Here is a 21,085-nt window from a genome sequence, read left to right as displayed (position 1 = left end):
CTTCCCTGCAGCCTTTGGGACACGGAGCAGCTCCTTCCCTGCAGCCTCCCTCACACTGGGACACGGAGCAGCTCCTTCCCTGCAGCCTTTGGGACACTGGGACATGGAGCAGCTCTTTCCCTGCAGCTGCCCTGTTGCTCTGCCTGGCCCAGTTGGGCATCAGACCCTGTCCTGGCTGTACAGGTTGGGGTCTGTGCCCAGTGGGATGATCGGCTCCCGAGGCTTTGCCTTCCCTGCAGAGGTGAGGGTGGGGTGGCTCTGTGATTCCAGGGAGTGCTCCCAAAACATCCTCAGACCCCTTTTCCTGCTTCCACAGCATCTCCATGGGCTTTGGGGCCCTTTTCCTGCTTCCACAGCATCTCCATGGGCTTTGCAGCTCCTTTTCCTGCTGCCATGGCATCTCCGTGGAGTTTGGGGCCCTTTTTCCTGCTCCCACAGCATCTCCATGGGGTTTGGAGCCCCTTTTCCTACTGGTGTTAAAGCTCATCTTGTTCCAACCCCCTGCCATAGGCACCTTCCACTGTCCCAGGTTGCTCCAAGCCCCGTCCAGCCCGGCCTTGGACACTCCCAGGGATGGGGCAGCCACAGCTTCTCTGGGTACCCTCAGTGCCAGGGCCTCCCCACCTTCACAGGGAAGAATTTCTCCCTGGGATCTGCTTTGCTCCTGGGATTATTTGCCATCGGAGGGGGACAGGAGCAGGGGTGTGGCGAGGCCTGAGGGTCCCCTCGTGTGTCCCCGCAGGTGACGCTGCCGTGGCCGATGTCCCCGGAGCCGATCCCGGAGGATGAGCAAGCCCACAGACCTGCAGCACGACCTGGAACGCAGCCTCCCGGCCATCGCCTCCATCAGCTCCTCCTTCTCCCAGAGCCAGGGCTTCTCCCCGTACTTCTCCTCCCCGGAGAAGAGAAAAGCCATCTCGGATGTGAGGAGAACCTTCTGCCTCTTCGTCACCTTCGACCTGCTCTTCATCTCCCTGTTGTGGATCATCGAGCTGAATGTGAGTTGGAGGAAGCAGACCGGGGAATCTTTGCCCTTTTTAAGCTCGGTTCCCTCCGTTAATTGCTCTCTTCCAGCACTCCTGGGACAGATCTTTGTTTGCTGTTCCCAGCGCTGGCCAAGGAGCCGCTGTTCTTTAGTGTAAACTAAAGTCCAGCTCGTTTCCTGCCCCGGGGCTTTGTCGGGGCTGTCCAGGGCTGTTAACACCGTCCCTTTGTTGTGCTGTAACAAGATCCAGGGCCTCTGGAATCACCAACCTGAGCCAAATTTCCCTCCTGTTCCCCTGGCCTGACGAAAAGCTGCTCCCTGGGTTTGCTGCTGTCATGTTCTCAGAGCATCAGAGGAGCAGGGGAGGATCCTCCAGGGGCTTTGATCCCAAAATTCTGCTGCTAATCTCAGCTTTGGGAAGCTGGAGGTGCTGCTTCACCTCCCAAGGGATTGTTGAGGGGGATGTGAGTGGTTTGGTTCTCTCCAAAGCGACTCACAAGCTGCTGCGTTTGCTCTGTGTTGCAATAACAGGGAAAATTCAGTTTATTTACCTCAGTCCCACCAAGTCCAAATCCCTCCCTGGGCTATATTTTGTTTTTATTTTCCCTGAACTGGCCCTGGCCGGTTTCAGGTACTCCGTGTCCTCCCCTGGAACACCCGGAGCAGAGATGAACAGATAGACCCTGGGCTCTGGCCTGGATTTATCAGCACTGGATCCTGTTGCTCCCTTAGCAGCTCTTATCTCTGCCCTTCTTATCTCTGGGTGTCTGCACTTAACAGACTGTCCGGGCCAGCAGCTCCGAGCCCTGCCTGAGCCCCCTGCCCCCCACCCCCCTTAGGAAAAACCATCTCCCAGCCAGCATTCCAGCCATGCCGATGATGTCCTGCCCGCCCAGCTTGGACCCCGGCCCCCTGCCCTTGTCCCAGTCCTCTCTCACAGAGAGGTGCTGCCCACAAAATGCAGAATTCCAGCCCCCAGGAGATAATCCTGGTGCGGTCACCAGGGCGATGCTGAGCATGGGTCGTGCAGGTAGCCATTAATGAGTGACTAAGTGCTGATATTTGGGCCCCGAGCCGAGATGCTGCATATTTAAAGCCATTAGAGCAGCTTATTTGCCTGGTTATGAAGAGCAACGGTTTGAGATCATGACTAATGCCTTTTTTTTTTTTTCTTTTTTTTTTTATCCAACCGCTTTCCTTCGCTGCAAGATAAGCCGAGCAAATTGCCCCTCGTTAAAAGCAAACTGTAATTGTGCAGGCTGGGTGCTCTCAGAGCCAGGGAGATGCCTCAGGTGGTTCAGCTGCCTGGTGCACAGCCTGTGTTTAAGCTGAAAACAGCCCCCAAATCATGACCCAAAGCTTTCCCTGTGTCTCGTCCTTCCTGCATCATCCCATGGAGTTGGGCTGTGGGGATGAGGCTCTCAGTGGCCACTCAGCAAAGCTGGCTCGAGTCCTATGGCCACAGGTCAGCTGGAGGCACAGCCCAGCTCTGCCCCCCTCTTTTTGCCCCTTTGTTTTATATTAAGCCCCAATCCCAGACCTGGAGGGATCCCTTCCCAATCCCAGTGGCTGCCTGTGCTGCCCTTGGAGTGCCAGGACACCCCTGGCTGCCGGGGACTGACATCCACCAACTTGTTCCTGACAGCCCATCCAACAGAAAACACCCCCAAAATCCATCACCCAAAGCTTTCCCTGTGTCTCCTCCTTCCTGCAGCATCCCATGGAGCCAGGGATTGGGGGAAGAGGCTCTCAGTGGCCACTCAGCAAAGCTGGCTCGAGTCCTATGGCCACAGGTCAGCTGGAGGCACAGCCCAGCTTTGCCCCCCTCTTTTTGCCTCCCTCTCCCTGGATTTTAAGCCACAGCTTTGACCCAGAGGGATCCTTTCCCAGTGGCTGCCCTTGGAGTGCCAGGACACCTCGGCTGCCAAGGACTGGCCCGAGATCCACCAGCTTGTTCCTCACAGCCCATCCAACAGCTGCCGGCTCCTCCAGCTCCCGGCCAGCTGGGCCCCATCCAAACCCATAGCCTAAAGGTGAAGCATTTGTTCCAGTTACCTGAGCCCTCCACTTCCTCACAGACAGCCATTCCAGGCTCCCAGGATTTATGGTGTCCAAAGGACTGGGGCTGTCAGACCCTGGATTATCTCGGGATGAGCTTTTTCCACACTCCAGTAAATCCCAGAGGGTGTTTTTGCCTCTCTCAGATTCCCATGGCTGTGCATCCTCCTCTCCTCCCTCTTCCCCTTTGCCAGCCCGTTTGAACCTGCTGGTTCCCTTCTTCCATCAGATTTCCTGGAGCACTGCTGTGAGCCGTGGGAAGCCAGCTGGAGGGAGAAGGGACCCCTCAGTGCTTTGCATGAGGAGGATCCTTAAATCCCCCCAGGTGCTCAGTGACCCCGAGAACCCCTGCAGGAAGATGTTCAGTGCGTTAGTGAAGGCTCCCGAGAAACATTTTTCCTGTGGTTTTCCATTTTTCCCCATGTCTCCTCCCATTCCTCTGAAATCTGGGACCTGGACGAGGTGGGCAGCAGTGGGAAGTGACCATCCAGGGGCTCCAGGCTGTGAGGAACTGGTCACCAAGGATTTGGGTGTTGGAAATCACCACCTCGAGGTGTTTAATGTCCCTCCTGCCCCACCCACGCTCCTCGGTGTGAACCCCAGGGGGAAACATGGTGTGAATCCAGGCAGGAAATGTGCCATGGGATCCTCCCTGGTCCTGTGCTGGCAGAGGAGCCCACGCCAGGCCCGTGGGATCATTTGTATTCCAGGTGCATTCCCTGACCTGGCCATAACCCCGGGCACTGCTTGGCTCCTTCTCCCATTAGTTTCTTATCAGTGCACTCAACAGCTTCCTGCTTCCCTGTCTCCCTCAGACCAAGGAGGGCATCAAGGAGAACCTGAAGGGTGAAATCATCAACTACAAATTCAACACCTCGTTCTTTGATATCTTTGTGAGTATTTCAGCCTCCTGCAGGGCTCTGGAGCTTGGCAGGGCCAGGAGGGTCTGGGGTCTTCCCTTGCCCACCTCAGTGAATCCCTCCTGGTGCAGCCTTGGCCCCTCAGTTCCCCGGGAGCTGGCGCCTGTCCCTGCCCTCCCAGCACCTGGCAGAGGGACAAGGGCAGTGACTGGTGTCGCTGGGTGTTTGTTTTTGCAGCTCTTGGCTCTGTTTCGCTTTGTTGTGCTGCTCTTGGGCTACGCCGTCGTCCGCCTGCGCCACTGGTGGGTCATCGCGGTAAGGAGGCACTGGGGGCTTTCCCGTGGGGAGTTTTCCCTCTCCTCCTGGATTTCTCAGGGATCTGAGCTCCATCCATTTATTTTTCAGGTCACTACACTGGTATCCAGTGCCTTCCTGATTGTGAAGGTCATCCTCTCCGAGGTTGGTTTCCCTGGGCTCATGGGGAGCTGCTTTGTGATTTCTCAGTGCTGTTTTATTCCCTGTTTGGATCATTCCCTGTGCTTCCATTCTGCTTCTTTCCACACAGCTTCTGACCAAAGGGGCTTTTGGGTATTTACTTCCCATTGTCTCCTTTGTCATTGCTTGGCTAGAGACCTGGTTCCTGGATTTTAAAGTCCTAACTCAGGAAGCAGAAGAGGAACGATGTGAGTATTTGTGCTCCTCTCTGGTATGAGCTGGACAAAACCAACCAGGCCTGGGTTTGCTGCTGCTCTGGCATTTCTGGAAAAGGCATCTCCAGGCTGGCTGGGATGGGAAGTGCCTGACTCAGTTCTGTTATGGTCAACAAGTCCCTTCAGGGGAAGAAAATACCAGATTATAAAAAGCATCTTTTAATTGAGTGGAGAAAAATGTGCCAGATTTCCCAATGACTGGATCCTGCAGCCAGACGTGCTGGAGACAGAGCTCACCTCTGCATGGGGGAAAGTGTTTGGAAACAGTGAGGCAAATGCCAGGTGGAGTGTTGGACTCCCTGTCCCTGATATCTGTGTTTGGATCTGGCTGGAGCCCTTTCCAGGAGGGCTGCTGGAGTCACAGACACATTATGTGGCACGGGGTGAGTTATGGGGTGTGAAATTCTGCAGCCTGTGGTCTCTGAGGTCACACTGAGCAGGGATTGAGGCTGACCTAAGGCTTCACACATCACCCTGTAACTCCCAGGGTCCTTCTAGGCCTGGCCTGGAATAGCTGTCCATTCCTGTGGCAGCACAAGGAGTTTGTCCCTCTCCCAGGAGTCACTGGCTGGGAAGTGGCACTAAACTAAAAGGGGCATTTGTCAGGCGGGTCTCAGTCAGAAATGCTGTGACTGGAAAGCACCAGAGGATGTTTGGGTCTTGCAAGGAGGCTTTAAGATGAAAAATGATCAAGTGTTTAATGCCTCTATTGGATTAGGCTCAGGTTCCAAATTGCTTCCAGGGGAAGCTCTTATTTAATTAGATGCTTAATCGCCTTTGGATTATTTGACAGGCAGGAGAGCCCATTGATCTCCGGGGCAGATAAAACGTCTCAGACAAAAGATGAGGCAATAGGAGCTGAGGCTAACTGGTGTCAGTGGGAAAAGACAGGGGAAAACGTGGGAAACAACAGGGTGTTCGGGCAAGGCTGGGGTCCCAGAACCTGCCAGGTGTTAAATCCTCGTGCTCCCATTCCCAGGGTTCCTGGCAGCCCAGGCTGCAGCCTCGAGACCACTGCTGTACCCCCGAGCCCTCTCCGAGGGACAGTTCTACTCCCCACCCGAGTCCTTCGCAGGTAAGATCACCTGTGCCATCACCTCGCTTCCCATGCTCGTCCCACCGTGGAATTCCTCACCTCCATCATCTCTTCCATGAGCTCTGCCTTGTTACCCCAGCCCTTGGCACAGCCTCCAAGAACTGACACTGCAAAACAGGGTCCCCTCTCCCCTCTCTGTGCCTGCACCCGGGCAGGGGTGGCACTGCCACGCTCTCCCCATGACACCTTTTTGTCGGAGCCGCCCTCGGCCCTGCGGTCCCAGCAGCAGCTCTGTGGGGAACTAGAGCCTTGTGTGGGCTTGGGATTAAATGCTCTGAGCTGTGTGCTTGGAAAATGCTGCCCTGGGGGCTGAGCGCACGGGGATGGGTGGTCACAGGCGGGTGAGGATGAGGGTGGGACATCACTGCCCTGTGCCAGCACCAGAGAGCTCCTGGCGTGGGAGTGGGGACATCTCAGCTGGATTGTCCTGGTGTAGCTGAGACCCGGGATGAGCTCAGCTCTCCAGAGCAGTTGTCCCAGTGTAGCTGAGACAGGGATGAGCTCAGCCCTCTGGAATAGTTGTCCCAGTGTAGCTGACACCCGGGATTAGCCCGGTTTTCCTGAGCAGTTGTCCTGGTGTAGCTGATAGCCAGGACAAGCCCAGCCCTCTGGAACACTTGCCCTGGTGTAGCTGACACCCAGGATGAGCCCAGTTCTCTGGAATAGTTGTCCCAGTGTAGCTGACACCCGGGGTGAGCTCAGCCCTCTGGAACACTGTTCCTGGTATAGCTGACACCCGGGATGAGCTCAGCCCTCCAGAGAGCTGAGCAGGTGTTCAGGGAGACAAGGGCTGGAGTCATCCTTAGTGACAGCCCTCCCCATTGGATAAGGAACAGGGATCGGGCACTGTCCCCCACGAGAAGGGAGGGAGGTGGTACCAGTGGGGTGTTGATTAACTGTGAGTTAATTGGTGCTTCCCTGTAGGGTCGGACAACGAGTCAGATGAGGAAGGTGTGGGGAGGAAGGCCTTGACAACTCAGGTAAAAACAGGGGCTGGCCCTGCCCTCAGCTCCAGGCTGATCCAGGGCTGTGGGAGTCTCCCCAGTCCTGTGGTCCCAGCAGGTTCTGCTGCCCCTCATTCCAGACCCCTCAGTTCTGGGATCGTGTGGCTGAGTCCCCTCTGTGCCACAGGACCAGTGGCATCGTGGCCACTGCAGGAGGGGGTCATCTGAGCCCCCCCAGCTTTATCCCACTTCCCCATGGCTGTGTGCTCTTCCCTGCAGCATCCCACGGGGAGGTGTTCTGGCTGTGCTGCTGCCTGTCCCTCTCCCTTCCCCCTTCCATCCCTGGTCCTTTGGTCACATTCTGGGATAGCCATCACCTCACCTGTCCCCACGGCTTGAGAGGTAGCCCTTGACCTCCCCAAAACCTGGCTGGGCACAGGCTTTGTGCCCTTTTCCAAGTGATCCTGCTGCTGTTCAGCTCCAGTTCTGGCTCCTCCAGGAAGGAAGCTGCACATCCCAGAGCCCTTTGCCTGCTGGAAACCCTCCTGCTAAGGCGGGAACCGCCGGGAGCAGCTGGTGTGTGGATCCCAGCCAGGGCGGGGAGTGTGACTTGGAGCTCCAAAATGAGGCCTCTGTGACCCAAATTAAGAGATTTCTGATCCCCTTTCTCTCTGCCAGCCTGGGGAGGGGGGGAGCAGCACACACACACTCCTCAAGCTTCCTGCACGCCTGGCTAATGAAATCCTCACTTCTTTCCCAGGAAAAGGAGTATGTCCGACAAGGCAAAGAGGCCATGGAGGTTGTGGACCAAATCCTCGCCCAGGAGGAGAACTGGAAGTTCGAGAAAAACAATGCAAGTGTGGTTTTTCCTCCCCAGCTGGCAGAGGGCATGGATGGCTTAGCAAAAACCGGGACAAACGAGGCTTTGGAAACCTCCTTGCACCATGAAAAATTAACAAGCGTTACAATTACCTGATTGAATTAGGAATCTATTCCAGTTCAGTTAAATGTAAAATCCCCTCTTATTTAATTAGACGTTTAATTGCCTTGCAGTTTGACAGGAAAGGGCCCTTCCCTCCTCCCTCTGTCCAGAGGGTGTGGCCGGCTCACCTTTGGGATGCAGAGCCATGGGAGGGAGCAGGGGAATGCTGATCCCACAGCTGCAGCTGTGCCCTTGCTCCATGGCCCAGTGCCTTTGAGCCTGCTGGGGGCCCAGACTGGCCACAGGAGAGTGTGGGGCACAAACTGCTCTTCCCACCCCCAAAAGCCACTGGTGTCCCCCTTCCCCAGCACCTGGAGCCTGCTGGGTGCTGGGGTGTAAATTTTGGATGTGGCTCTGTCCACTCCAAACTTTTCTGGGGTGCCCAGATCTCTTTTCTCTCTCTGAAGAGCACAGAAAAAGAGGAGGGGTTCGCCCCCCAAACCCAACCTTGTTTCACGAGGTTGAAACATGGCTGGGGGGGTGCGAATCCTGCAAACTGCTGTCTCATCTGGTGTTTCAAATTCCCCTGTCAAGTGATCCTTTGTCTGATGCCAAACTAGCTGGGCAGATTGTTTTCTTTTTCCAAAGGGGGATGGATTTAAATAGACTAATCAGAGTTTAACACAGGGCTAACGATGAAAGGTTTTCATCTGCCCATCCCCGGCCCCTCTGGGGAGGCTCTTCTCAGCCGTAGGTAACACCAGCAGCGCTGGCAGCGAACCCCCTTCGCACCCCGGTGCTGCTACAAAGAGAATGTGACCTTGACGTGGGGTTTGCAGCCTGGCACGGGGCGGATTCTTTTTCTGTCTCATCCCTGCTGCCTCTCTGGATATTGTTTTGTTGATGGAAATTTAGGCATGGCCAACTGGAATTGTGCTCGGGGTGGTTTCCGCGCTGGGGTCGCTGCCTGGTGTGGGGGGCAGGGGGTGATTGGGGGCTGGAGGGGGTGACAGGAGCCTCAAGAGTTTTAGCAAACTTCACCCCAAATAGAAACATTCCCTTTTACTGACAGAAATACAACTTTCTCATCTCTTGCACAGGACTTCGGTGATGTTGTTTACACTTTTGAAATCCCTTTCCACGGCAAGACCTTTATTTTAAAGGTAAGAACATCCTTGGACTGATTCCTTGGTCTCTCTGGCACGGGGGAAAAGCCACGGCTCAGCTTTCAGGACAGGTCAGGCTGCAGAACACGCTCCCCATGCTTGAGACAGATGAACAGCACTAGGGAATCTCTCCAGGAAAACCCCTTGGCCGGCAGACAAAGTCCCCAGTAAATATCCTGGGCCCCAGACTCCGCTGGTAGAGTTGGGAGCAGGTGACTGCAAGACTCGCTTCCAACCCCAGCATCTCAGACTAATCTGACCAAGGAGGCTAATTGGAACTAATTGCCAGCAAGGCCAGGGCTGAGCGTGCGTCTGCTGCTGCCTGGCACCGGGAAGAGCCGCTCGGAAGTGCCTTGCTCCGTGCCCTCTCCCAAGCTGGAGTGGCTTGGCTGGGAACCACGCTTTAATGAAGCATCAGTGCTGCCGTGGCTTTTCTTTGTTCCAGTGCATATGTTGCCTCGCTGGCAGGAGCTGCCAGTGGAGCAGCTCTGTGTTCACCAGCAAAAGCTGGATGGTCCCACTTTCCTGCATTAACCGTTTGCCTCCGAAGATCCCCGCTCCCGTGGGGATTGCGGGGGAATGGATGTTGTGTGTGCTGGAGCTTGGAATGGCTTGGAGAAAAAAAAAACCAGTCAAAAATGCAACTTCCCGAAGCGATGGTGCACAGGGAACTGCTGAGGGTGGGAGAGAGGCAGACAGGCAGGCTGAGCTAAGCAACTCCCAGATCCTGAGGTCTGTGTGTCCTCCCTGACCCCACGTGTGCCCTCCAGGCCTGTGGGAGCACTGGGATAGAGGGGTGACAGCCGTAGCTTTGCATGCACGGGAGCCAGGCTGGCCTCACCCCTCCCCTCCGCTGTGATCCCACTTGTCCTTTGTGTTTTGCCCTGTTTTCCTTAAAAATAATCTCCCCCAAAGGGAGCAGAGGGGCTGGCTGACTGCTCTGGCTCTGTCCTCAGGCTTTCCTGCAGTGCTCTCCTGAAATGGTTTACCAGGAGGTGATTCTGCAGCCCGAGAAGATGATCCTGTGGAACAGAACAGTGGCAGCTTGCCAGGTGAGCGTGCTGGACAAAGATGGCTTAATCACAGGAGCTCCTTGGAGCGGAGAGCTGGAGCTTCCCCATCCAACAGAGGCTGCTGGCGGTGCTGGAGCCGAGCTGGATCCCAGTCACCGAGGCGTTAAATCTCCGCCGCTCATCCGTGCGCTCCACGCGCTCCACAGCAGCCGGCTGCACGCCTGTGCCCGGCCAAGAGCCCGAGAGGAGGGCAGGGACAGGGGGCAGGGCTGAGCCAAACCTGCCTCTGCCTGGTGGGAGGGTCTGGGCCTCGTGGTGGGGTGCTGGAGGTGACACCTGTGCCCCCCAAAAACTCGGGAGACGAACCTGTGCACATCGCCCTCTGCCCCAAAAGAGCCTCTGGTCTGATCCCGGTGCTGATTTGGGGGAGGGGTTGCATCCTCTTGGCAGGTGCAGGCTTGGAGGCACAATCTGAGCAAATCTCTCTTCTTTTTGTTTATTCCCCCCCTCCCCAGATCTTGCAGAGGGTCGAGGACAACACGATTGTCTCATATGACGTGGCGGCCGGAGCTGCCGGCGGGGTGGTGTCCCCAAGGTCGGTTCATTCCACTCTGCCCCTAAACACCCCCCAAACCACAGGGAGACCCCTCTGAGGAGGCACTGGGAATGCTCTGGGCTGCTGGGAGCTCTGGTGTCACCGTGGCAGGGCTGCTTGGCTCTGCAGGTAACACTCCCAAGGGCGAGCAGCCCCTGAAATTTCCTCCAGACACTCCTGGCAGGATTCTCAGAGCTCCAAACCCCGGTCGGTCGGGCTGCCAGATAACAGTGCTTGGCTGTGCTTTGTCCCTGTGTTGACACAGCCCTGCCACAGCCTTTCCCAGCAGTCCAGAGAGCAGGATCTGCCCCCTCCACATCCCAGGTGTGTTTTTAAGCCCTTTCTCTGCGCAGGGATTTCGTGAACGTGCGTCGGATCGAGAGGAGGAGAGACAGGTATGTTTCCTCAGGGATGTCGACCACGCACAGCCTGAAGCCTCCGCTCTCCAAGTACGTCAGGTGAGAGGCAGGTGCTGTTTTTTTAGCTGGGATCACGCACTTCTCCAGAGCTTCGAGGCAAAGAGCCACTTAACTGCAAGCCCTGCTGCCTTCCTGGCAGGATTTGCAGGAAGCTGAGCTATTTGTGGAGCTGAACCTCGCTTCCCTTGTTCGTCTCCTTTTGTTCAAGAAACTCTCAGTGCTGTCAGCAGTGCTGGGGCGTTTCCCAGCTCGGGGGAGGGGAGGTGCTGACCAGTAACAGCCCGAACCCCATCCCAGTCCCGCATCCTGTTTATGTAGCAGTTAATTCCCAAACAGGAATTTCTGAGGGGCAGTAAACAGCTGGCTGTGGCTCTGAGCCTCTCACATGCTTTTGCTCCTCGTAAGCCGCTCGCTCACTGAGTTTGAGGCATTGAGGGATGGCCCCGTGGGTGAAACGAGGATGGAGCAGCTCCCAAAATGTCAGCAGGGCTTGGGCCTCTCCCATTCCGAAGGGACAGGCTGGTGATGGATCCCGGCGGGGTCGGGCTCATCAGACGAGGACTCCTTGTTCCTGCCGGGGCCCAGCTGTGCTGCTGTGCTCTGACTTCGGTTTTCCTAATAATCTGGTTAAAGTAATTGACACTTTATCTCAGAGCCGTTGGAGCTGCCTCAGTCTATTTAGGAACCGGGGACTTTCAGGGCCTGGAAAAATCCTTGAACAAACGCACACAGCAAAAATAGCATGTTCTGAAGAGGGAAGGGAAAGGGAAATCTGTATTTGGGCTGTGTGTGCACAGCTCCCGTCTCGGAGACGGATCAGATGGTGCCAGGAAGGATCTGGGGGCTGCAGTGACAAGAGCCGAGCCTGTCCTGAGCACACAGAGCTCCCTGGGACCTCTTGTTTGCAGCTGGGGTTGTGCCTGGTGAGAGCTTCCCGTGGGGAACAGCTGGCACGATCCAGAGGCAGAGCTGCTGCTCCACCGGCGGCCCTGGCACCGCTGCTGCCAAGGCACCTGTGGGAAAGCTGCCCTGCCGTGCTGGCTTGTGTACCTGGAGCCAAGGCACATACCTTCCCAGGCTCCCAGCATCTGCTCCTGCCCCACCAGGCTCTGGCCTTCACTGCCAGGCTCAGCTCCGTGCGGTGCATCCCAGAGCCCCAGAGAATCCCAGCCTGAATTCCAGCCTGGTTCTGCCTGACCCTCTTGGCTTTCCTCCACAGGGGTGAGAACGGACCTGGAGGATTCATCGTCCTGAAATGTCCCAGCAATGCCAAGGTCTGCACCTTCATCTGGATTCTCAACACGGATCTGAAGGTAAAGTCAGTTCCTTTACTGTCCCCAGCACAGCTCTCCCCTCTCCCCTGGGATCCAGCATCCCAAGGCCCTGCTCCGGGATCCCAGCAGCCAGGAGTGGCCCCTTAGCGAGCACTGCCCTGAAGGGACTCAGGTTTGGCAGGTGGGAGTTAAACTACCCAAAAATCCCCCTCCTTTCATGGTGGGAGTTTGGGAAGCTCTTCCTTACCTGGAAGCTCTTCCTTACTTAAGATCTCACTTAGGGGTTTCACCTCTGAGCGCAGGACTGGGGGAGAGGACATTTTTATCCTCTTGATCACCAAAACCAGTTTGAGGCATGGGAAGTTCTGTGCCTGACCGCTCCCAGGAACACTCCAGAGGGGCAATTCCCTGCTCCCGAACCCCCTGGCACAACCACAAGCACCCCATACCCACCCCCGGGGGAGTGAGCTGCCCTGGGTCTGGAGCTATTTGCAGAGCTTCGTGTCCTTGCCGGTGTCCCGGACAAAAGGCAGCGCACGGAGGGACCGGGATGGGGCGGATGCGGGAGCAGGAGCGGAGTTGGCCCCGTTCCTTCCTCCGCGGAAGGTTGACGTGGTAACGGCGCTGCCGCAGCAGCACAAAGGCTCCATTCATCCCTCGGCTGTGCTGCAGCGCTGCGGCCCCCTCCCCTCTCCTCCCCTCCCACGGCCCCCTCCCCTCCCCCAGAGCCCAGCGGCTCCTGCCTGTCTTGCCAAACGCTTCGGGAAAGGTTTGGGAAGCGCCGAGAGCAGAGCGTGCCCTTCCCGCCCCGTTGTGCCAGGGGTGTGTTTTCCTTTCGTGGATCTGGCGCCCATCACGGGCAGGTTTTGGGGGGATACCAAACCCCCCGTGGTGGGGCTCGGAAAGAAAAGAGGTTCCTTGTGCTTCCCGGGCCGAGCACTCCCGGCGCCGCCTGCGCCGTGGAAGGAATGCCGAGCTATTAATAACCCCCAAGTGCTCCCAGCGCCTTCCCGAGGGGCTCTGCCAGCGCCCAGACCCCTCCGCAGCTCCTCGCTCTACCCTTCGGCCCTGCACGAGTATTTATAGCCCGTGGCTCATCCCTTCCTGCTCCTTGGGGGAGGGAGGATTCCGCACGTGTTCGTGTTTGGGTCCGGAGCTGCTGTCGGGAAGCGGCCGAAATGGCCCCTGGAGCAGCGGCCTCGAGCTTTTCCTGCCCCTGTGTCCGAGGGAAAACCTGCTCCAGGAAAAGATCTGTGCTGCACCACCCCAATCCCAGGGGAGGGGAGTGTCCTGAGCCTGCCTGACCCCCGGGATAGTTGGCCAGTCATCCCTCCGTGCCCCTGGAGCGGCTCCCGGCCCTGCTGCAGCTCCCTGCCCCCAGAGACAAGGATTATTATTTTTTCATGGATCTCCCACCGTGGAGCCAAGGCCGAGGCGGTGGGGGGTGAGTCGTGCAGGGCTTTTTTAGAGAAATCCAACCATGTTGCAGTTCCTCCCCCGGATCAAAGCTCCCTGAGAGCCGCAGCTCCGCGCAGCGGTGCTCCTGCATCCCTGGATGCCTCTGGGGTGGGGTGGGGTGGGGTGGGATGGGATGGGATGGGATGGGATGGGATGGGATGGGGGACAGCCCCCAGCCTCAGCCCTTGCATACGGCCCCGTGTCCCTGTCCCTGGATCCCCCCAGGGCGTGATGGGGGCAGCTCCCAGCCCCAAATCCTCATGTCCCTGGAACACCCTGGAGTGGGATGGGACCAACCCCCAGCCCTTATTCATGGCTCCGTGTCCCTGGAACCCTCCAGAATGGGATGGGGGCAGGCCCCAGCCCCAAAACCTCACTGATGTCCCTGGAACCCTCTAGAGTGAGACGGGGGCAGCCCCCAGCCCTGGCTCCTGGCCCTGTATCCCTGTCTCTGGACCCCTCTGGGGTGGGATGGGGGCAACTCCCAGCTCCAAATCGTCCCTCATGGCCCCGTGTCCCTGTCCTGTGTCCGCAGGGTCGCCTGCCCCAGTACCTGATCCACCAGAGCCTGGCTGCCACCATGTTCGAGTTCGCCTTCCACCTGCGCCAGCGCATGGCCGAGCTCTGCTCCAAGCCCTGAGGATGCTCCGCTGCCCTCTCTGCTCGGTGGAGGATGGGGACAGAACCCTGCACCCCCCAAGGAGGGGTCCCCCCACTGCCAGCCCTGGGCTGAGGCCAGGGGGAGCTCAGCCCCTCCTCCCACCACGGCTGCCCTCGATTGGGGCCCTGGACCCGACTGTTCTGTGCCAAACCCCTGCCCTGCCCTCCCCGGGGGCTGGGCTGATGCCCCCTCCCCACACACGGCTTGGGGGCTCAGCTGGCACCCCCAGATTCCTGTCCCCGCACCCCAATTCCGTGAGGAAGCGGGGACAGATGTGGTGGCCATGTCGGGGTGAGGACTCAGCTGAGCCCCGTGCCGGGCTCTGCCCCTCCACCAGCAGGTGAAGGCACAATTCGTGCCCCCCCACACCCACCGTGCCCCCTGGGGCTGTGCCCCCCACCCCGGGGACAGCGCTGGGGACCCCCCAAACCTCCCCTTGCCGCTGGCTGAGACCCCCCCCCTTCCCAAAGCCGCAGCTCCCGGTGGAGCCAGCGCGGGATTTGCCTTAAGCAGAGACTTTGATCCCTTTTAGGGGTACGGGGGGGGGCGTTGGGGGTGGGGGCTGCGGGGGCGACTGCAGTTTCTCTACCTGTGAGCGCCGTGTGCTGCTCTAAAAACAGCAGCAGCAGCGGCAGCGCGGGGCCGCCCGCACGTGGGGGCTGCGCTGCAGGAGGGGAGGGGGGCACCCACAGACCCCCCCCCGGGCTCTCTGCACCCCCTCCAGGGCCTGGGGGTCCGGCCCCCACCCCCGGTCAATGTGTGGGGGCTGAATTAAAGCCTTGCACTGTTTGCAGCTCCGTGTCACCCGCATGCCCTCTGTCACCCAGGGAATCGAAGGGGTGTGGGTGCAGGTGGGGTTGGGGTCAGCCTGGAGCCCCCCCCCACCGCCCCCAGCGCCAAAGGGTGGGGTCTGCGGGCTCCTTGGGCCACTGGCCATGGGTGGCACTGGCCGTGGGTGGCACCGGCTCCCACCCTGGGATGGCACTGGCAGCTCCATCGACCTGCAGCGTTCCTGTCTCCCCTGGCCGCCCCCAGTGCCCCCCAACCCTGGGTTCATCCCCTGGGGTGGGACCTCCACGCCTGGGAGGGTGTCTGGGGGGGCTGGAGCCCCACATCCTCTCTGGCACCAGCCACATCCACGTGAGCCCGGGGTCACTGGCACCCCATACAAACAGCTCATTGTGGGGGTCCCTACAGCCCCAAACTCCCTGTCCTGGGGGGGGCACGCTGGGAGGGACCCCAATGTCCCTCTGAGGTCAGCAGTGTGGCTGCTGTGGGTGGCACAGAGGGGGCACGTGGCACCCCCAGTGCTGCAAGGGGGGCAGAGAAAGGCCAGACGTGCCCTGTGCGGGGTCCAGGGGGGTCCTGCCGGTGCCATCACGTTGCTGGCAGGGTCTGCCCCGCATCCCCATGGCGGGAAGGGGGGGGGGGCACACCCGTGGGTGCCACACACGTGTCCGAGGTGCCACCCCCCCGCTCGCCCCCCTTGGCAGAGCCCGGTGCCAGCGGCACGTCCCAAAATAGCCCCAGCGGGGCCATAAAAGCGGGGCGGGCGCCAGGGGGGGGTGGAAAGCGGCACCATGGTGGGTCCTGGCGTGATGGGGGGCTCCAAGGGGCTGCTCTCGGCCCGCCTGGGCTGCAGTGTCCAAGAAGAGGACGTGGGGCGGAAAGAGACCTTTAGCGCCGAGTGGCTGGACCTGGAGCTCAGGTCCCGGCCCGAGGACGGGTGAGGGGCACGGCCGGACCGGTGCCAGGGGTCCGAGGGGTGCTGGGGGAACGGGGGGCACTGCGTGCTGGAGGAGTGGGGGGGCCTTGGGGGGGGGATTGGGGCTGTGGAAGGCTCCAAGGGTTCTGAAATATGGGGTTGTGGGGGGGCTTCAAGGGTCTCAAATTGTGGGGTTTCCATGGGGTTGTGGGAGGTTCCAAGGGTTCTGAAATGTGGGGTTTCCATGCGGGTTTGGGGCTGTGGGAGACTCCAAGGGTCCCAAACTTGGGTGTTTCCATGGGGTCTTTGGGTTGTGAGGGGGCTCCATGTGTCCCACATTATGGGGTTTCCAGGTGGTCTTGGGGCTTTGGGGGGTCTCTGAGGGTCCCCGAGGGTCCCCGTGGAGTCATGGAAGCTCCAGGGAGGTGGTGGGCAGGGGTGTCCAAGAGGGATTGGGATGGTCTCAGGGGCTCCTGTGAGGAAATGGGAGACTTTATGGGGCTGGGGGAGGCTGGGATTCCCCATGGGGCCAGGAGAATGCCTGGGGGTCTCCAGGGCTTCCCATGGGGTGGGGCTGAGCAGGTCCATGGGACATGGTGGGGTCTCCCATGGGTTGGGGTGGAATATGGGGGGTCTCCAAGGATGCTGGTGGGATGGGGTGGGACAGGGGGTTCTCCAGGGGTTCCAGCGGGGTGGGGTGACCCCAAAGGGTGAGAACAGGACACGGGGGTCCCGCTCGCACCCCCACGAGCGCCCCGTGCCCAGGTGGTGCCGGCGGGAGGTGGACACGCAGCGCCGGGAGACGCTGGAGCAGCGCGGGGCCGTGCGGGTGCTGGAGCAGCGCTCGCCCTGGGGGGTGCTGCGGCTCGGGGTCCTGGGGCAACCCCTGGCCCAGCACCTCCTGCCCTACGCCCGCACCCTCCCCGTGCCCCTCTTCGCCCCCCCGGACCTCCGCGGCGCCAAGGGGGGGATCCGCCGCACCCTCTCCCGCTCCCTCTCCCACGAGGCCCAGCGGGGCTGAGTGTGGCAGAGGGGCCGGGGGGGGGTCGGGGGAGGGCAGGAGGGTGATGCTGGGGGGCTGGGGGGACCCGCATGCCTGGGTCTGCTCAGCCGCCCTGAAGAGGCAGCGCAGGAAGGAGGGGGCAAGTGGGGGTGGGCTCCCGTTCGCCTGGGACCCCACCCCGCTGCGGGCGTCGTGGAGGCCGGTGGGGATGAGGACCCCGCGGGTCGGGGGGCTCCCGCCCTTCGGGGGGCTCCTGGCAGCTCCGGCGTGACTCAGTTTCCCTGGCGAAAAGAAGGGAAGGCGAGGATGAGGAGCGCTGAAACCCGCTCGGGGCCGAAGGGGGCCCTGGGGGGGCTGGAGGGGGGTGGGGGGGCTGCAGTGGGGTTGTACAAACCATGGTCTTTGTACGGCAATAAAACGCCTACCTTGGCACGGCAGCGTCTTTTTGGGGGGTGTACAAGGGTAGGGGGCAAGATTTAGGGGGAGAGGGACCACTCTGTGGGATGGGGGAACAGAAGCACAGGGGGAAACTGAGGCACAGCAGCTGGAGGGACCCGGTGTCTTATGGGGCTGGGGGAGTCTGGGGGGGGAGGGCCTTGTGCTTATATAACTCCCCCCTGCATCGCCCACCTGGTGCCAGGATCCCAGATTAGCTGTTCCCACTCTGGATCCCTCTGTCCCTGGGCCCCTGCCAGGCCCTGTCCCCTCCCTGTGCCCAGCCCAGCCCCATCCCGGTCCTTCCTCCCAGGAGCCACCTGTCCCTCCATCTTCACCCCCTACAGCTCCGGCACAGGCAGGATTTGGGGTCTTTCAGTGCGCCCAGCCCCATAAGTGGGTCCCACCCTGCTCCTTATCCCAGAGCACTGGGAGCACTGGGAGCGCTGGGAGCTGGCAGAGGTGGTGCTGGCTCCTGCCAGGGCTGGGCTGAGGTCCAGCATGCTCAGCTCACTGGTGGTGGAGAGCTCAGACGGGCCACATCCCAAACCCAAACCCAATCCGCATCCCAATCCTTTCCCATCCCCATCCCAAACCCCACTTCATTCCAATGCCTTTCCATCCCAATCCCAATCCCAATCCCAATCCCCATCTTGTTCTAATTCCTTCCCATTTCCATCCCCATCCCATTCCAATCCTTTCCCACCCCCATCCCACACCATTCCTGTCCTTTCCCATCCCCATCCCACTTTTGCCCCCACCCCAATCCCTCTTTATCCTCATCCCCATCCCATGGGACATTCACGAGGAGCCACAGCGCTGGGGCAGCACAGAGGGGTCACAGCCACATCTCGGGGTGGGGAGGACAAAACCTCCCAGGCACGGGGACAGGATTCCTGGATCCCCACAGCCCGGGAAGGGCGGCGGAGCCGTTATCAGCTCCGGGATGGATCCGGCCGCGGCCCCGGGGCGCTGGCGCTAACCGGGTTAGGCGGGATGGATGATGGATGGAGGGATGTGGGGTGGATGGATGGGGCCGTCGCGGCTCCCCGCGGCCCCCCCGGGCCGGGCAGGGATAAAAGGCGGCGGCGGAGCCGGAGCCGCAGCCCCTCGCCATGAGCAGCCCGGCCGCGATCCGCGAGGGCTACGAGCACTTCGACCCCCGCGCGTACCTGCGCAACAATTACCTCCCGCCCCGCGCCGACTTCTCCTCCGAGGAGTTCGTGGTGCCCTGGAAGCTGCGATGCCTGGCCGAGACCTTCGCCAGCGGTGAGGGGAGAGCGGCGGGGACCCCGCCCCAAACCTCGCAGTGGGGTGGGGAAACTGAGGCACGGAGCACCCGCGGCACCTGGGGGCAGCTCCTCTCGCCCTCCCTGGTTTTCCCGGTCTCCCCGACCAGTGTGGGGACCCCCCCACATGTCCTGTTCCCCTCCCAGGTGAGATCCGGGGGCAGACGTTGATCGATGTGGGCTCGGGCCCCACCATCTACCAACTGCTGAGCGCCTGCGACCACTTCGAGGAGATCGTGGCCACCGATTACCTGGCGGTGAACCGGGAGGAGCTGGGCCGGTGGGCGCGGGGCGAGCCCGGAGCCTTCGACTGGAGACCCTTCATCCAGCACGTCTGCAAGATCGAGGGCCGCGGGTAGGGGGCCAAAGGGGGTATGGGGGGGGGGGGGGCGCGGGACCCCAGGAGGAGGGTGGTGCTGGGATGGTCTCTGCTGGATTGTGGCCCCAATATCTGCAGGATCACAGCTCCAGGTCCCCCCAGATCCTGGGCTTATCCCTGTAGAACCACGTCCCCGAATCCCATGGGATCACAGTCACATTTTCCCGCAGATGCTGAGGTGATCCCTGGAGGAACATGTCACTAAAATCCCATGGCATCATGGCCCCACATCCTTACAGACTGTCCCCAAATCCCATGGGTTCACAGCCCCATGTCCCTGCAGATGCTTGGGTGATCCCTGCAGGATCCCAGCCTCACATATCCATGGAATCATGTCTCTATCCCCGTGGGTGAAGGGCTGATCCCCATAGGAGCCTGTCCCCATGTCCTTGTGGGCGCCCAGCTGATCCTGCTCCCGTGTCCGTGTGGATCTTGGGACAATCCTTTCTGCATCCCATCCCCAAATCCCTGCAGATGCTCGCCTGATCCCCAGGGGATTCCGTCCCTTTGTCCCTGTGCATGTTGGGTTTGCCCTGGTGGGATCCTGTTCCTGGGTCCCTTTAGGTTCTGGAATCAGCATCCCATCCCACACCCCTTCAGGATCCTATCCCCATACCCCTGAGTGTGCTGGACTGATCCCACCCCCACATCCCTGTGTGCCCTGAAGCAATCCTCACCCAATCCCTACTTCTCCGCACAATCCTTCCCCACATCCCTGCACAATTCCATCCTCACATCCCTCTGTGTGCTGGATCGATCCCATTCCCACATCCCCGTGAGTGCCAGGTTGATCCCATCCCCATAACCCTCTGGATGCCGGACTGATCCCATCCCCACATCCCTCTGTGTGCTGGACTGATCCCATCCCCACATCCCTGCGTTTGCCGGGCCAATCCCCTCCCCACACCCCCCCAGGCCCCATCCCACTGCCCACCTCCCCTTTCCCCTGTTCCCCCCGCCCCTCAGGGAGCCGTGGCAGGACAAGGAGCGGCGCCTCCGCCAGCGGCTCCGGCGGATCCTGCCCATCGACGTGCACCGCCCGGAGCCGCTGGGGGCTCCTCTGCATCCCCCGGCCGACGCGCTGCTCTCCGCCTTCTGCCTGGAGGCCGTGAGCCCCGACCGCGCCGCCTTCGTGCGGGCGCTGGCCCACGTGGGCAACCTGCTGCGCCCGGGGGGCCACGCGCTGCTGCTGGGAGCCCTGGGCGAGTCCTTCTACCTGGCGGGCCCCGCTCGCCTGCCCGTGGTGCCGCTGCAGGAATCGGACGTGCGGGAGGCGCTGGCGGCCGCCGGCTTCGCGCTGCGGGAGCTGCGGAGCTACGCGATGCCCCCCGCGCTCCGCACCGGCGTGGACGACGTGGACGGGGTGTTCTTCGCCCACGCGCAGAAACCGCTGGAAGCCTGAGGGGAATCCCCGGGAAATGCCGGGAAATCCCAGCTCGCCCGGCAGCCTAAAGGTTGGGTGGGGTGGACTGGAAGCTCCCCCCGCAACTCCCTGTCTGGTTGCGGGCATGGTGACAATAAAGGTTGAGGTTGTGGCAGAGGATGGAGGTGCTGAGGGGTGTGGGGAGGGGGGGCGTGGAGATCTGGGGGGGTCAGGGACCCGTGGGGGGGGGGGAAATGCAGCATATGGATGGGGGAATGGGGTGAGAGCAGGGTGAGGATGTGATGGGTGGGTGGGTTCATAGTGGGGGGGATAGGGGTCACAAATGGGGGGGGCAGAGGGCAAGAACAGGGTGGGAAAGGGGTACAGGACAGGGAAGGTATGGGGTGGGTGGGAGGTGGAAGATGGGGGATATGGGGTATGCTGAGGGGCTGGGGAATACTGAGGGGTTTGGGGCACGGGGTGGGACACAGAGGGTGAAAGCAGGGTGGGAAATGGGGTGCAGGATGGTGGGTATGCGGTGAGTAGGGGGGTTCAGGATGGGGGGATATGGGGTACACGGAGGGGGGTGCTGGGCCACAGAGTGTGGGGGCACAGGCTGAAAGCAGGGTGGGAAATGGGGTGCAGGATGGTGGGTATGGGGTCCACTGTGGGGTGACAGCAAAGGGAAATGGAGCACACTGAGGGGCTGGGTATGGCAGGGGGGGCACAGGGTGCCCTTGGGGCAGGGAG

General features: G+C 60.5%; 3 protein-coding genes across 6 annotated transcripts in view; all 3 read left to right on the top strand.

The window, feature by feature from the left end:
* STARD3 (StAR related lipid transfer domain containing 3) overlaps positions 1-14,715 on the top strand; it is an 18,944-nt gene extending 4,229 nt beyond the window's left edge. For 3 of the 4 annotated variants that reach the window (XM_042027976.1, XM_042027978.1, XM_042027977.1), the window contains exons 2-15: positions 743-998; positions 3,811-3,936; positions 4,141-4,218; positions 4,309-4,362; positions 4,469-4,586; positions 5,593-5,688; positions 6,634-6,689; positions 7,414-7,506; positions 8,676-8,738; positions 9,698-9,793; positions 10,270-10,349; positions 10,703-10,807; positions 11,988-12,081; positions 14,036-14,715. In XM_042027976.1, the coding sequence (XP_041883910.1) occupies positions 786-998; positions 3,811-3,936; positions 4,141-4,218; positions 4,309-4,362; positions 4,469-4,586; positions 5,593-5,688; positions 6,634-6,689; positions 7,414-7,506; positions 8,676-8,738; positions 9,698-9,793; positions 10,270-10,349; positions 10,703-10,807; positions 11,988-12,081; positions 14,036-14,140 (1,377 nt within the window). In that variant the 5' untranslated portion in view covers positions 743-785 and the 3' untranslated portion in view covers positions 14,141-14,715. The remainder of the gene's footprint in view (positions 1-742; positions 999-3,810; positions 3,937-4,140; positions 4,219-4,308; positions 4,363-4,468; positions 4,587-5,592; positions 5,689-6,633; positions 6,690-7,413; positions 7,507-8,675; positions 8,739-9,697; positions 9,794-10,269; positions 10,350-10,702; positions 10,808-11,987; positions 12,082-14,035) is intronic. The other variant, XM_042027980.1, reaches the window with a different exon arrangement.
* Positions 14,716-15,718: 1,003 nt separating this feature from the next.
* Positions 15,719-17,231, top strand: LOC121664589 (titin-cap). Its single transcript, XM_042027981.1, has 2 exons — positions 15,719-15,887; positions 16,632-17,231. Exons 1-2 carry the CDS (start codon positions 15,742-15,744, stop codon positions 16,885-16,887), a joined length of 402 nt encoding a protein of 133 aa, XP_041883915.1. The 5' UTR covers positions 15,719-15,741; the 3' UTR covers positions 16,888-17,231.
* Positions 17,232-18,419: 1,188 nt separating this feature from the next.
* Positions 18,420-20,510, top strand: PNMT (phenylethanolamine N-methyltransferase). The gene is made up of 3 exons (XM_042027975.1): positions 18,420-18,573; positions 18,741-18,948; positions 19,939-20,510. Exons 1-3 carry the CDS (start codon positions 18,420-18,422, stop codon positions 20,372-20,374), a joined length of 798 nt encoding a protein of 265 aa, XP_041883909.1. The 3' UTR covers positions 20,375-20,510.
* Positions 20,511-21,085: the final 575 nt, after the last annotated feature.

This window comes from Corvus kubaryi, unplaced genomic scaffold (genome assembly GCF_017639235.1).
Source record: "Corvus kubaryi isolate FWS band 111438036 unplaced genomic scaffold, C.kubaryi_AGA036_p1.0 37301, whole genome shotgun sequence".
In the NCBI taxonomy this organism is placed as follows: Eukaryota; Metazoa; Chordata; class Aves; order Passeriformes; family Corvidae; genus Corvus; species Corvus kubaryi.
The sequence above is the reverse complement of the archived record's forward strand: the minus strand, read 5'-3'. Positions and strand labels throughout refer to the sequence as shown.